The 13,958-nt window shown below is 41.6% G+C and overlaps 1 protein-coding gene across 14 annotated transcripts in view; it reads right to left on the bottom strand.

The window, feature by feature from the left end:
* sox5 (SRY-box transcription factor 5) overlaps nt 1-13,958 on the bottom strand; it is a 297,848-nt gene that overhangs the window by 96,983 nt on the left and 186,907 nt on the right. For 4 of the 14 annotated variants that reach the window (XM_055006495.1, XM_055006497.1, XM_055006499.1 and 1 more), the window contains exon 1: nt 5,834-5,936. The exons of 2 other annotated variants lie outside the window; for them this stretch is intronic. In XM_055006495.1, coding sequence (XP_054862470.1) covers nt 5,834-5,856 — 23 coding nt within the window. In that variant the 5' untranslated portion in view covers nt 5,857-5,936. Of the gene's footprint in view, nt 1-5,833; nt 5,939-7,424; nt 7,685-13,958 lie in introns of those variants that run through there. 8 more of the 14 variants (XM_055006496.1, XM_055006498.1, XM_055006500.1 and 5 more) reach the window with 5 other exon arrangements.

Below are 13,958 nucleotides of genomic sequence, written 5' to 3'. Positions count from 1 at the left end.
GATGAAGTTTCTCAAAAAAACATTCTTTTGGGTTCAGAAACACACCCTAAAGCAAAATCTGGAGTTAAAATGAAGTGTAGTGTATATTTCTATCATTTCTACACAGACTTATGGCCATTTTCTGTAATAAACTGAGTTGTGACTTCAGCAAAATCAAGTTTTTTGATGCAAAAGTTGGTTAAAAAGAGATACGAGAGTTCCTCAAATTCGGCGTGAAACCATTCTTTTGGATTCAAAAGCAAATCCTTAACCAAGTTCTAGAATTATAATGAAGAAGTATCTTTCTTCTGTAATTTCTAAGCAGATTTATGGGCATTATTTATGATAGACTGAGTTGTGACTTCAAGAAAGAAGGAGTTTTTTGACGCAAAAGGTGGCAATTTGGTTGCTTTGGGTTAAAAAGAGCTACAAATGAGGAAAAAGTGGGGATGGAGTTTCTACATTTAGACGTGCGGCCTTTCTTTTAGGTTCAGGGGCAAACTCCTCTAGAGTTATAAGAAGGAGTAGTCTTTTTTTCTATCAATTGTGGGCAGATTTTTTGCAACTAACTGAGTCATAACTTCAAGAAAATAGATTTTTTTGATGCAAATGGTAACAACTAGGTGCAGTGGGTTTAAAAGACCTAAGAGTGTGGGAAAAGCGAGGACAGAGTTCTTAAAATTAGACGTGAATCAATTCTTTTGGGTTCAGCAACAAATCCTAAACCAAGTTCTGGAGTAATAATGAGGATCTGTCTTTTTTTTTAATCATTTCTAAGCAGATTTATGGCCATTTTTTTGTGACAGACTGAGCTGTGACTTCAAGAAAACGGACTTTTTCGATGCAAAATGTGGGATAAAAAGAGCTACGTGTGATGAAAAAGTGAGGACAGTTATCTTCAAATTAGACGTGCGACCATTCTTTTGGGATCAAAAACAAATCCTAAGGCTATTTCTGGAGTTCTAATGTCTGCGAGGATTTAAAAGAAGAAACATGAGGTTGCGTTAAGTTGATGAATTGGCAGGAGGGGTCATAATTTGTGTCCTATAAGGTAAATTTCCTATAACAACGAAAAATCTGCCACAGTCTGGGAAGCAACACCATTGCAGCTGAAATCAAAAATCTCTTATTTTTGACCCCACTTTTTTTTTCTTTTTGCAGAAACTGATCACACACACACACACAAACACACACGTTAACAGCGCTAAGCTGAGATTAGAGCGCCACTTCCCCTTGGCTTTTTGATGATTAGTGGCTCCTCAACTAAGTCCCTGCTCATATCACATATGTCCACCGCCGCTAAGTCACTAATCGGACAGCGACGGACGTCCATTAACGGGCAGGGGCCAAATAATCGCCATCAGCGGTTGGTGTTGGTGGTGGTTAGCCGACTTCCTGGCCATCACTTTACTGTAATCAACCATTTCATGTTGGCACGTCAGCAACGGCGAGCTTACGCAAGCATGTTTAAATACACTCAGCCGGCTTAAATATAAATATAAATATGGCTGCTGTGGCATGCAAAAGACTTCGAGAAACACTTTTCAAATGAATTAAGCGCAAAAAAAATAATTGTTTAAGCTTCAGTGAGGGGAAAGACAAAGCAGCCATCACTGAAATGTCACGCTATCACACACACACACTCGGCTCTGTTCACTCTGTGTGTCTGGCTGCTAACATAATCATGGTGCTAACTGCTCTTGTTAACTCCTCTACTCAGAACAAGCTTTCAGGGAGCGTGGGAGCCTCCTCTGGAGAATTCCACAGTAAAGTGTGCGGCTTCCTCCTGCATATGCATGTATGCACAAATTCCCCTCTTCTCCTTTTTTAAATTGCAGCCCATTATTTTCAAATCTATAGCAACAAAATAGAGGCTAATACCAAAAGTGCTGCCAGGAGTCAAAGTGACATTTCTTTAAGGGCGCTAAGAACCGGCCGCCTGTCACTCAGGTGAGGCGTCTATTTGGAAAAGCGAGCCATCTTTGAAATTGTGGCATATCAGGATTGTGAAATGCGCCTTTTTAGATAAGGCACCCGGGGCGTTTTTTAGCGTCCGAGGAGCCGACCGCAACATTTACATCCATGTGACACCTCAGGCAGGAATTTAAACAAATGTTTTCCCTATCACTTGCTTTTATAGCCTCTTTTTATCCCCTCCACCTCTTTCCTAGTCTCAGCTTTCAAAACAATTTCTCTTTCTACCTTCGTCTCTCCACTGTCACACACTATTGAACTTATTTTAACACCGTCTGTCCTCCCTCTCTCCCCCCTTTTTGCCTCCCCCCCTTCGGTGTTGTCTTACTCACTGTTCCCTCTTTACACAATCAGCTGTTTGTAAGAATGTCGCTCCATCCCTCTGTCCTCCTCCCTCCCTCTTGTTTCGCTCCCTTCTTCTCGGAGCTAGACTCTTAAGGATATTGCCTAATATCTATTTATAGGTTGTCCTTTGGAACGGTGGGAAGAGTGGGGCAGCGGCGGAGGGGAGAAGCCGTGATGGAGGGATGAAGATAAAGGCAGGGAGGTCGTGGATATTCCCTTGTCTTTTGATTTTTAGACTTTGTGAGCAAGTTTCAGGAGAATTTAACAAGCAAGGAGCGAGAAAACGAATCAAAATTTCAAAATAAAAGCCTCCCATGGCTTTCTAAGTTGGAACAAACGGCGTGTAACGGTTAGAAAATGTGAGCAACTCCTGCCCTGTACATACTCACACACACTCTTGCTCAGACACACCCTTACTCACTTACTTACACATAAAACACACAAAAAAGCGCAGACACACAAACACAAAGCATCCTCTGTGAGGTGCCCTAAATCGGCGAGCGGCGGCCCGAACCGTGTTTCCTGTCCGGCTTAACCACAAAAGGCAATAACACACAACCTAATGTCACCGCTGTTAATCACACACACACACACACACACAAAAACACATGACTTTTTTTTTCCTCCAGCATGTGCACAAGAAGGGGGTGGGAGCAACACGACTAACTCATGTGGCCTCTGGGACAACCTCTTATTTCATCCACCCCAAAGCTTTAGTCACCGGCGAGGCATCACTCCACAGAGTTTTCAGCCTCTTTAAGACCTTATTTATGTGTTTTTTACGTGATTTTTTTCTTTAGGTCAGAGAAGTTTTGAGGGCAGCTCATGGGAAAATCTCACTGAAGGGGGGTGAGAAGAGACAGACGGCAAAGAGAGGAAAAGTGCATCCGGTGGTGGACGGACGGCGGAGAGCCCCCCCCCCCGGTGTGTTTTCCTTTTTTTTTAAATTTCATTTTGCGAGGGGAAGAAGAGGCGCCGCTGCATAATGTTTATTGAGTGAGGGACAGTGTTGTTCCATTGTTGTGCCAGGACACTATTTGTGCTGCATTTGTTAAGCAATCCATAAAGGAGTCACAACATTTGTCTCACTGTCAGCGACTTGGCCTTCCCCCTGCAAACCAGACACACATTCTCTCACATAAATGACAACACATGCACACACAGAACAGAAGCACCCAGCTGGCTTTCTTTCTTTCTTTCTTTTTCTTTTTTTTCTCTCCCTCTCTCTCCCTCCTTCCGTCCCGCACTTTGAAAACCCAAATGGTCTTTTTCCTCTGACCTCCCCCCTTCTCCCTCTCTCTCCCTCTCTCTATCTCCCCCCTCCTCTCTCTTGCTACCTGGAAAGACAGAGGTTTCATTGTGGCGCTCTGGGAAGGAGAGAGCTGACACTGTCTCCTATTGTGGCCCGGAGAAGACGGTGGTGTTTTTTCGGAGTGAAAGAGGCAGAAATCGGCGTAAGACAAGCTGCTGGGAATGATGGATGGTTAAAGGAATGGAAGAAGAAGGGAAGAGCGGCATCCCAGGAGGAAGATACAGTACGCTGCGGAGTTTCTGCCGCTTTGTTGACAATGAAATACCTCCCCGTGACCTCTAACCTGTCCCTCGTGACCTTGTGTCATATGACTGAACTCTACGGGGGGGGGACGACACTTTCCCCACTTTTAACTCCATCTCTCCTGCATCCATAAACAACAGCAACAACAACAACAAATCCAGCCTCCTTTACTTCCCATTGGCTATCGGTGCAGCTGATCGCACTGGGGTGGGAGGTCGAGGGAGAGAGTTGGAGGTGTGGGTTTGCTCTGAGAAAAGGGGAGGAAGTGGGGGAGGAGGGGGGGGGCTTTCTCCTCTGGTATTTCTCTGTCTGTCTGTCGTTCTTTTCTTTTCTTTTTTTTTTTGCCTCCCCTTCCCTCCCCTCTCTCCGTGGATGGAGACACGGTTATCAAGGCTCTCTGGGGACGGACAATATGGCCCAGACAATGGCCTCCAGTCCAAGGTGGTGGTGGTGGTGGTGGAGGGGGAGACGGGGGAGAGAGAGAGAGAGAGAGAGGGAGAGGGAGAGAGGGAGGCTGGGACAGGGCCACAGGGGAAGAGAGGGGCAAGAATGGCGCATTAGTTTGCAGAGCACGGACACTCTACTCAATTACTCCACTCTCTCTCTTTCTGCTTCAGACACACACACACACACACACACACACACACACACACATTCACAGCGTTGCGTCAAACACACACACACACCACTTTAATCTCACCCTTTTAAATGAAGTACAGCGACACTTACACTGGAAGCGGCACTGCTCACTTAAATTGGAAACAAGTTATCGTCGGGCGCAAGAATTTTTTTCGCCTTTAAAAAGAAAAAAAAAATATTTCCTGTGATTGAAAGCCACTAAATATTCTAATAAACAGGAATAAACAGGAGCGGGAGCATAAATTAGTCGGTCCGTTTTAGAATCGCTGTGCTGCAGATTGATACGGAAGCGGTATATTTTATAATTTACATCTTAAACTGATCTGGAGTCTGTTTCTGCACAGGGAGCAGCTTTTAATTACGTGACCTAAAATTGCCACACAAAAAAAAAACGCGTCGAATGGCTCTCCTGCTTCTCGCTGCATCTGACTGCGTCCCTCCTCAAACCGCTCAAAGTGTTGACACGTCCACTGTTGACCGTCTCCCCCCTCCATCCTCACCCCCTTCACCCACCACCACCACCTCTTCAACTGCCCTCCCTCCACCACACAAACACCACTATAAACTGAAGCAGGGGGGGAGGACAAATGGAGGAGTGTGAAAATCCACCACTGCCTTTAACACCACATCGACAGAGATCGACCCTCTTCCTCCCCCCCCAGCCTCCTCCTCCTCACCCCTCCATCTCTGGCACTTTTCTGCAAACCTTCCTCTTCAACTAAAACCTATCTATCGGCAGAGGAATGTGTCAGTTTGACCACATCGTTTCTTTTTTCTCGTCCACCAAAAGCAGCTTCTTCAAATGTCTATTTGTCTCTTCTTCTTCTTTTTTTTTCCTTCTGCTAACTCCTTCCCCATATTTCCCTCTCTGTGTTTTTTGGTTGCTTTGGCTTCCTCCGTCTTTCTCTTTCTATGTGTATATTTCTGTTCTGTTTGTGCAAACAGACGAGGCCGAGCTAGCGGAGAGGCAGTCTGTTTTCCAGTATTTTTTCGGCTTTTTCGGCTGGAAAGATTCTGATGCGCGGCAGAAAAGTGAATGAAATCGCGAGAAACCCAGGCTGTCACTTCAGCTGATATAATAATACAAATCACAGAGCACGACGACGGCAAGTAGAAGAAGCAAAAAAAAATCATTCAAGTTTGAGTAAAAAATGCAAGTTTTCCAGCAGGTGACAGACGTTTAAATTACAGCAAAGGTTTCTCACCTATGAAACAGATATTTACTTTGCGGGTGAACAAGAAAACTGTCGCAGAAAGTTGCTCTGAGTGGATTTTAGCAGCGATAAAGAGGAAGAAAAGTGATGAAGAAGCATGAGTGGAGGAGGCGAGCGGACAACTTACAGAGTCGCAGGAACCGAGAGCATCGCAAACCGCCGAGTCGAGCACACACACACACACTGGCGACTCGCGCACACACACTCTCCACTCCGCTGAGAGACTAGCGCACACACAGACACACACTCGAAAACACACACTACTGAATGGGAAGACACCTCCTCATAACACACCCACACACACACACACACACACACACACACTCCACGGCCAGAGCCCACAGTGATGGAGTGCATTACTGGAAAGCAAGAGTTTTAAGCGCTCTCCTCCTAAGTCATTGTAATCCCTGCATTTATCTCCATACATTCTGCTTTTCGGTGTAATCCTCTAAATTTTTAATTCCTCCTAGCTGTTGTTATCTTTTTTTTTCCTCCTCTCTCTCTACTTAACCACTTTGCAGGATTGGACGGTTTATTAAAAACACATTTTTTTTCTCACCACCATCACATCTAAATGTGTTCTTAATTCAAAAGGGGCCCCTGAAATCCCCACCAACACCACCACCAGCGACACACACACAACAACCCACCACCCCGCCGACCCCAGTTTATCTCAGAACAAAAGATTAGTTTCATCTAAAAAAAAAAAAAAAGAAAAGAAAAAACCAGACTTTAATGCAATAAAAGTCAAGCAAGCGAAGGCAGAGCAGAGTAGAGGAGTGTGCGTCCGTGTTTGCATATATGTGTGTTGGTATTAAAACGTTTGGGTATTATAACATAATCTGCCTCTTACAGTATTAGCATCAAACAAGCATTATTGCACAGGCAAAAAGCCACTTCTTGTGTGTTGACAGTGTCGCGCAGAGGGGGGAAAAAAACAGGGGAGGGGGGCAAGGTTAGAGGGTTCACACCTTCTAAATGAAGCAGGCCTGCACAAACACAGCACAGGAGCACCGTGAGATTAACATTAGCATAAGGCAAGAGGGGGAAAAAAAATCAAAAAACACAACACCATGCAGATTGACAATAGGATTACTAAGGGTTTGCATGTATTGAATTTGGATTAAGTGGAAAATAGATAAACCAAAAAAAAAAGAGGAAGACGAGGGTCTAAACATTTCAAAAATGTTATTTTTCATGCGAAAATTAAAAATTAATAAATTTCCTATGCGACTTGTTGATGACACCTTGTTTTTTTTTGTTTCTTTGCATGAGGCAGGAGACATGAGAAAAGCTGACAGGGAAAGCAGAAGTAAATAAAGTTGTGGTGAGCAGTTGAGATGACATGATCACACATTGTGAGTTTGACACACACACACACACACCTCTTTCTGTCTCTATGTATATATATAAATATAGATATGAGCTTCTTTATTCATTCTCTTTTCACACACATTAAAACACAGCTTCTGGTAGTTTTATCTACGCAGGTTATTGAGCAGTCATTTCTGCGCGTCTCTCACATGATTGCATATCTCTTAAAAAAGAAAAAAAGTATAGGAGTCAATCATGAGCTGACACACACACACAAACACACACACACACACACACACTCTCTCCGGACAGTTGTTGAACACACTCGTACGCTTCTATATCCACCTTCCCGTCCCAACTCTCCCCCTGTCATCTGTGTGAATACATGCGAAAGCGTCACGTACCTGTTACACTCCTGAGGTAGCTCAGGCTCAGTGAGCATGCTGGAGTAAGGGTCCGTCTCTCTCGACAACAACAACATAAAACAGTCCCACAATGCTCAGACGGACAAGGTTTTTTAGTCTCCCCCAAAAACACAAGCCGGGATAGAAGTGATCCTTCAACCTCTCACACACACTGCTGCTGATTCTCTCTCTCTCTCTCTCTCTCTCTCTCTTTCCTCTCTGTGTGTTCCTCTCTCTCTCCACTCACACACTTTCAGCCTCACACCCTCTCTCTCTCTCTCTCTCTCTCTCTCTCTCTTTCTCTTTTGCCTCTGTCCCTCCTCTTTCTCCCTCCCTCGCTGTAAGCTGTGAGATCTAGGCTCAGCTCTTAAAGGGCCAGCAGCAGCAGAAGCCTCTTCTCTGTGACTGGTTGTGTGTCACAGTGTGTGTGTGTGTGTGTGTGTGTCTATGCAAAGGGGAGGGACTATTTGACCGGAGGGCTCATCACTCCCTCGGTGTAAATGCACAGCAGTGCTGCCCCCTTCCTCAAGTCCGAATCTCTCTCCTCTCTCTCTCTCTCTCTCTGGCAGAGGCAACAGATCATGTAGACCAGAGCGCTACGAGCCCTCATGCTCTTTTATTATGCAACATGAAGGGAATTAATCAATACGGAGTGAACTGTGCTGAACTATACAATCGAACACGCAGTCCTTCTCTTTCTGTGTTTTTTTTCTGTTATGTTCTTACGCTTTTATGCTACATGCCCTGACTAAATGTGATGCTGTTTGTGTCTTCTACCACAAACAGAAACAGTCATTCATATTGAAAAGAGTGAAACCAGCTATAAAATCCAAAGACTTTTAACTTTTAAATATATATAAGAGAGAAAAGCAGCAAAGGTGCTACTCTGATAAGCCAGAGTTTGCATTTATTTTTGAATTATTCCTCTAAATTCCAAGCAATTTCTGGTTGTTTTTGTTCACTGTGGGTTCATTTTTTACTGCAGCATAAAGTCCAGGTCTCTTCTGCAGCAGTTATCAAGCCACAAATCTTAAAAAGAAGACACCTCAGTTAATTTTTCTTGATTATCGGTTACTAAAATTGCACAAACCTGCACAACTTTTTTCCAAGTGCCCACAGGTGTTACCAAACTGTAAATAATGGTCGCTCTGCATACTATAGATATTTTACTACTTATATCTAGAGTGCGTTTCCATGTTTGCCTTCTATCTGCTCTGTGTAAACACAATTTGCGGTTCAAAAAGTCCCTGAGTTTTTGTCATGTGATTGTTCCATGCGGCTGAGTCACGAAAAGGCTACACGGTTGTTTCAAAGAACACAGAATTTATGTCTTTCACAGAATCTGGTTAGAACAAACGGAACTTTCAACAAATTTTAAATGACATGTAGAATAAAGTGACTCTGACGAAATATCTCAATTTAAAGGACAGATTTGGTGACGTTTTCCAATGGAGCAATAAGACTATCGGAAAGTTGAAAATCCAGTGATTTTTGCTGTTTTTACTGTATGTAGAAATGTTAAATTGTGCAATTTTGTTGATTTAAAAAAAAATAACACACCTTTTAAACCTGAGGAGCTTTCTTGGCAACATTTTGGCAGAGTTATTTCTATTTAATAAAAAAGAATACAAGAATCATTCAGAAACAAGTTGCTCTAAGGTTGCCATGTAGATCAACCTTAGCTTCCATGTACATTCTCTACTAAACTTTATATAGATTTACAGCTCAGTTCAGCACAAACACTCTTCCACTTTTCTCACTGGCTGCATACATACATATTATCTGTACTAATGCCTCGGACTCATCCATGCTTAATTGGTTAAGTTGTGTTGTTCCAGCCTCTTTCACTGTCCCTTTGGTTCCACCATGTTGGGAAAGTGAAGCGGTTTTGTGCTCAACTTTGATACACATCGTGCTTTTCACATGATTGGCTATGCTAACAAAATAAAGTAACACAACAGTGGATGTGAAACAAACCTTGAAACAAGATTAATATAAGGTATCTGAAGGTTAAAGCGTTTACATTCTTTAAGGGGCTGCTGAAAGAAACGCTGTGCAAAAGGTTAAATCACATATAAAGTAGACATTCCAGACAAGATGCAGCGTTCCTCTGGGAATCAAACTGTGGCTATAGGGTAGCTGCTAAATAACATTTCTAACGCATCGAAAACAATGTTAATAAGAGGTTACTTCATGTTATTGCTATTTGCTGTCATAACAATTTAACACTGATGTGCATGTAGGGAAAACCCACTTACCCCATGGCTTCTGGCCAAATATCTAATCTAATAAACCCGACTTCATGTCCTCTTTCTCCATCTTGGGACAAATGTTACTTTATCACTCCAACAAGTGAAAAGCAGCGTACTGTATTAAGCCGTTTCTATCTATTCATACATCATTCGGTTTAAACATTGCTACGTTAAGACTTGCAGACGTTAGCTTAAGCACAAAGGGCGTTAATATGATATTTCTATGCCTTTTATTAAAGCAGAACAATGTCAAGGATGAGCATTGTAGGTATCGGAGAATAATGCCCATCCTCCAGCCAATCACAGTCAGGTTTTTTCCTCCTATTATAACGAACGAGACGGAATAAAAGCTTTAACTGGCTTTAATATCCTTTCTCTATTCTTTTGTTTTGATGCAGTGAGATGCAGACGTTTGATTCCGTGACACAGACCGGTTTTGTTACAAGAAGACAGCTGAACACTTTCAAACAGAACATATGCTGAAGCTCACATGCATGAATGAACGCATGCACAAACGCACACAATGCGCGCACGCACACACACACACACACACACACGACTTGACTGCGAACCTTCAACTGATCAACCACACCCATTGTGTCCTCAGGTGTGTGCACTGTATGCGTGCACGTGTGTGTCGGTAGTGCATGCTGCTTTCAGCCCTTAGTGCTGTCAGTCACTATTAAGGGTGTGTGGTCTACGTGTCACACATACGGCCAATCCAGCTATTGTTCTGGGGAGCGCAGAGCAAAGCAGAGCTGACAGACTGCCACTTCTGTGATACTTTAACACACACACTCAGACACTGACACTCTCACATGGAGGGAGAAAGAGAGAAAGCATACCCCATCACTGTATTTACTGTAGACAAGCAGACACCCACTGCAGCCACACAACATGCAAACACTGTGCAGCATTAATGCAACGTTCATGCAGATACGGTGACTAGAAGAAGTAATCACCTGCCTTAGAAGTTTTCTCCTTTTAAAAAATCACCTTTACCATGCAGAATGGTGGTGAATACTAGCTTTTAAATCCTTCAGAATGAGTCATAGGTGTCTTAGTGGCCACTGGTCACATACGGTGCCTCTATAAAATAGTTATCCGCCATGGAGGTGTTGTCCTTTTATTGCTTTTTAACATAAAATCACACCAACCGTGTAGAATGGTAGTGAATACTAGCTTTTAACTCTTTCAGAGAAAGTCATGAGTGTCTTGGTGGCCACCGGTCACTCGGCTTTCTAGTGCACTATACAACATTATTACAGTGTTTGTACACATGCAGTGGCAATAAAAAGTAGTCACACACGTTGGAAGTTTACTCTTGTCATTACTTTTCAAAATGAAATCACCCCCGCTGTGCAGCATGGTGGTCGATACTAGCTTTTAAATGATTCAGAATGAGTCATAGGTGTCTTGGTGACCACTGGTCACATACACTCTCTATATAAAGTAGTCATCCGCCATGGATGTGTTGTCCTTTTATTGCTTTACAACATTAAATCACACCCACCATGCAGAATGATGGGGAATACTAGCTTTTAACTCTTTCAGAGGAAGTCATGGGGGTCTTGGTGGTCACTGGTCATTCAGTTTTTGAGTGCACTGTGCAGCATTATAACAGCATTCATACACATGAAGTGGCAGTAAAAAGTGAGTAGTTGGAGGTTTTCTCCTGTTTTTGCTCTTCAACATAAAAGTCACCCCCACCATGCAGCATGGTGGTCGATACTAGCTTTTAACTCCTTCAGAAGGAACCATGGGTGTCTTGGTGGCCACTGGTCACTCACTTTTTGAGTGTACTGTGCAGCAGTATTATAGCATTCATACACATTCAGTGCCTATAAAAAGTAGTCATCCAGCTTAGAAGTTCTCTCCTCATATTGCTTTTCAACATTAAATCATCCTCACCATGCAGCATGGTGGCATGGGTGTCTTGGTTGACTCAGTTTTTGAGGACGGCCTGCTCAACAACTACTTATTTTCACACACACACACACACACACACACACACACACACACACACACACACACACACACACACACACACACACACACACACACACACACACACACACACACACACACTCATATTTTGCATATTCCTTCCATTTCTGAACTAATCATTTAACTATATTGATACATAGGAAAGGACTGAAATTGAAAATGTTTCAATAAACTGATGATTTACAATTTTAGCAATAGCAAAAGTGCAGACATGAGATGCATAGATCAAACAATTATCTGAAATTGAGTTAAAATTGTTTTGCAGTCATTACAGGGTAGAGCATGCAGCGTAAAGCAAGAGAAGTTTTAGCTTGGACTTGAAAGTGAGTTAGAGTCAGAGCTTGTCTCATCAACTGACAGGTTATTCCAGGTCTGTGCTGCATGAAAACAAAAGGATGGAACTAAGTTTGATTTACATGCCCAACTTAGACCATCCTGTGTCCATATAATTTTCTTTTTCAGCCATTTGAGTTGCAGAAACACATCTAATGAAATAATATTCAACCAATGACTGTACTGAGTTAGTTGAATTAGTCTTACCTCTACAATCAGTGGCATTTTAAATAACTAATTACTTAAAGACTTGTACCATAAACAGCAGTTTGGGACTTTTTTTTTTAAAAGGGGGGAAATCCTGAATTCAAAGTGGAGAAAAATGAGGTTATGGAGGCAATTTAGTGAATTTACTACAACTTCATTTTTGCTTTAATTCAATCAATGCATAATTATTATAATTATTATGTAAACACATCTCATGAAAACAGTGTTTACAACTTATATACTAAATAAATAAGGATCATTACCTTGCAATCATGCATTTGATTAAGTGGTGCAAAGGATATATCATGGCCAGTAATTCTCTTCTATCCATCCCCTGATTTATGCTTTTCTAGAGCCTTTATACAGATTTGCTTGCTGTGTGTGTTTTTTTTTTTTTTTTTTGTCTTCATATAGAGTAGTTATATCCAGAAGGATTGATTCACCAGTGACTGGACCTTCCAGATACAGGTGTCTTTATACTACAATCACTGAGACACATTCACTGCACTCAGATTATCTCCATTTCTTTGACTTTGTGACTTCAATCACCAGTTGGCTGCATTTGAATTGAATTAGATGAGCCACTTTAAAGGGGACGAATAATTCTGCAATAACATATTTTACATTTTATATTTATAATTAATTGACACGACTTTGTAGAAATCTGTTTCCACTTTCATATGAGCCTTTTGTTGTAAATTCTTGTCAAATAAGCCAAATTAAATTGACCATGATTCAATATTGAAAATTTGTTGAAAGAAAGCTGAAAGAATACTTTTTATAAGCACTTTGCTGGTGAAATCTGATGCTTCTTAGATGTTGATGCTGTAATCTCATCCGAGACCTCCGAAACAGCAGCTGACAAAACAATTTCTCCACAAAGACCATTATGTAAGCTCACCAGGAGATTTCGATTGTAGATGTGTACCCAGTTGTCACAGAAGTTGGTATGAAAATTACATTTTTTGGTGCACTCTAAGGACATCTGTCCACATGCTTTGTCAAAAGTTGACACTGAAAATTCATCTTTAACCTTGGAGTTTTCTATGAAGTACCACGTTTCACAAAAAGGCCAGTTATAGTCGTCTTACTAAATCCAAGGCAAAGAATGAACTTCCACTTTGAACATCCTTGAGAAGAACTACAAAAGAGTAAAATAAAATACATAAATTTGAATTTGTTTAATCTCAAAGATCGAACCCTGTGCAGTACCAAGTGGTCAAAAGCAAAGTTAGAAAGTTCACGTGGAACATTTCAACCCACCACTGAAAAACAATAGTAATAAAAAATACATAAAAGAGACATCATACCATTTATCAGAGTGAGAAATAGGAAAAACATATTTTTAATTTATAGTCACTGTATTACTTATTTCATTAAAATCACTTTATTCTACACGTTTCATTTAAAAATTCACAAAAAAAGCATTTGTTCTATCCAAATCCTGTAAATAATAAAAAAAAAAAAAAATATTCTGCACTCCTCTGTGAAACTGACTATTAGTGACTCAGCTGTGACCAACAGTCAAGACAAAAAAAGTAAGAACTTTTCGACTGAGCTGGGATGAACTGCAGGCTGTGTTTATATAGAGCAGAAATAAGATGAGTACGGAACGAAATACTAAAAATGTAAAACGTGAAATATCTATGTTATGGAGAGTCACAATTTCTTTTCTCCAGTATTGGGTACATCCATGGGTGCTTGAAAAATTGTTTTATATGCGAGTTTCACATTT

The sequence above is a fragment of the Amphiprion ocellaris genome, chromosome 21 (genome assembly GCF_022539595.1).
Source record: "Amphiprion ocellaris isolate individual 3 ecotype Okinawa chromosome 21, ASM2253959v1, whole genome shotgun sequence".
NCBI lineage: Eukaryota > Metazoa > Chordata > Actinopteri > Pomacentridae > Amphiprion > Amphiprion ocellaris.
The sequence above is the reverse complement of the archived record's forward strand: the minus strand, read 5'-3'. Positions and strand labels throughout refer to the sequence as shown.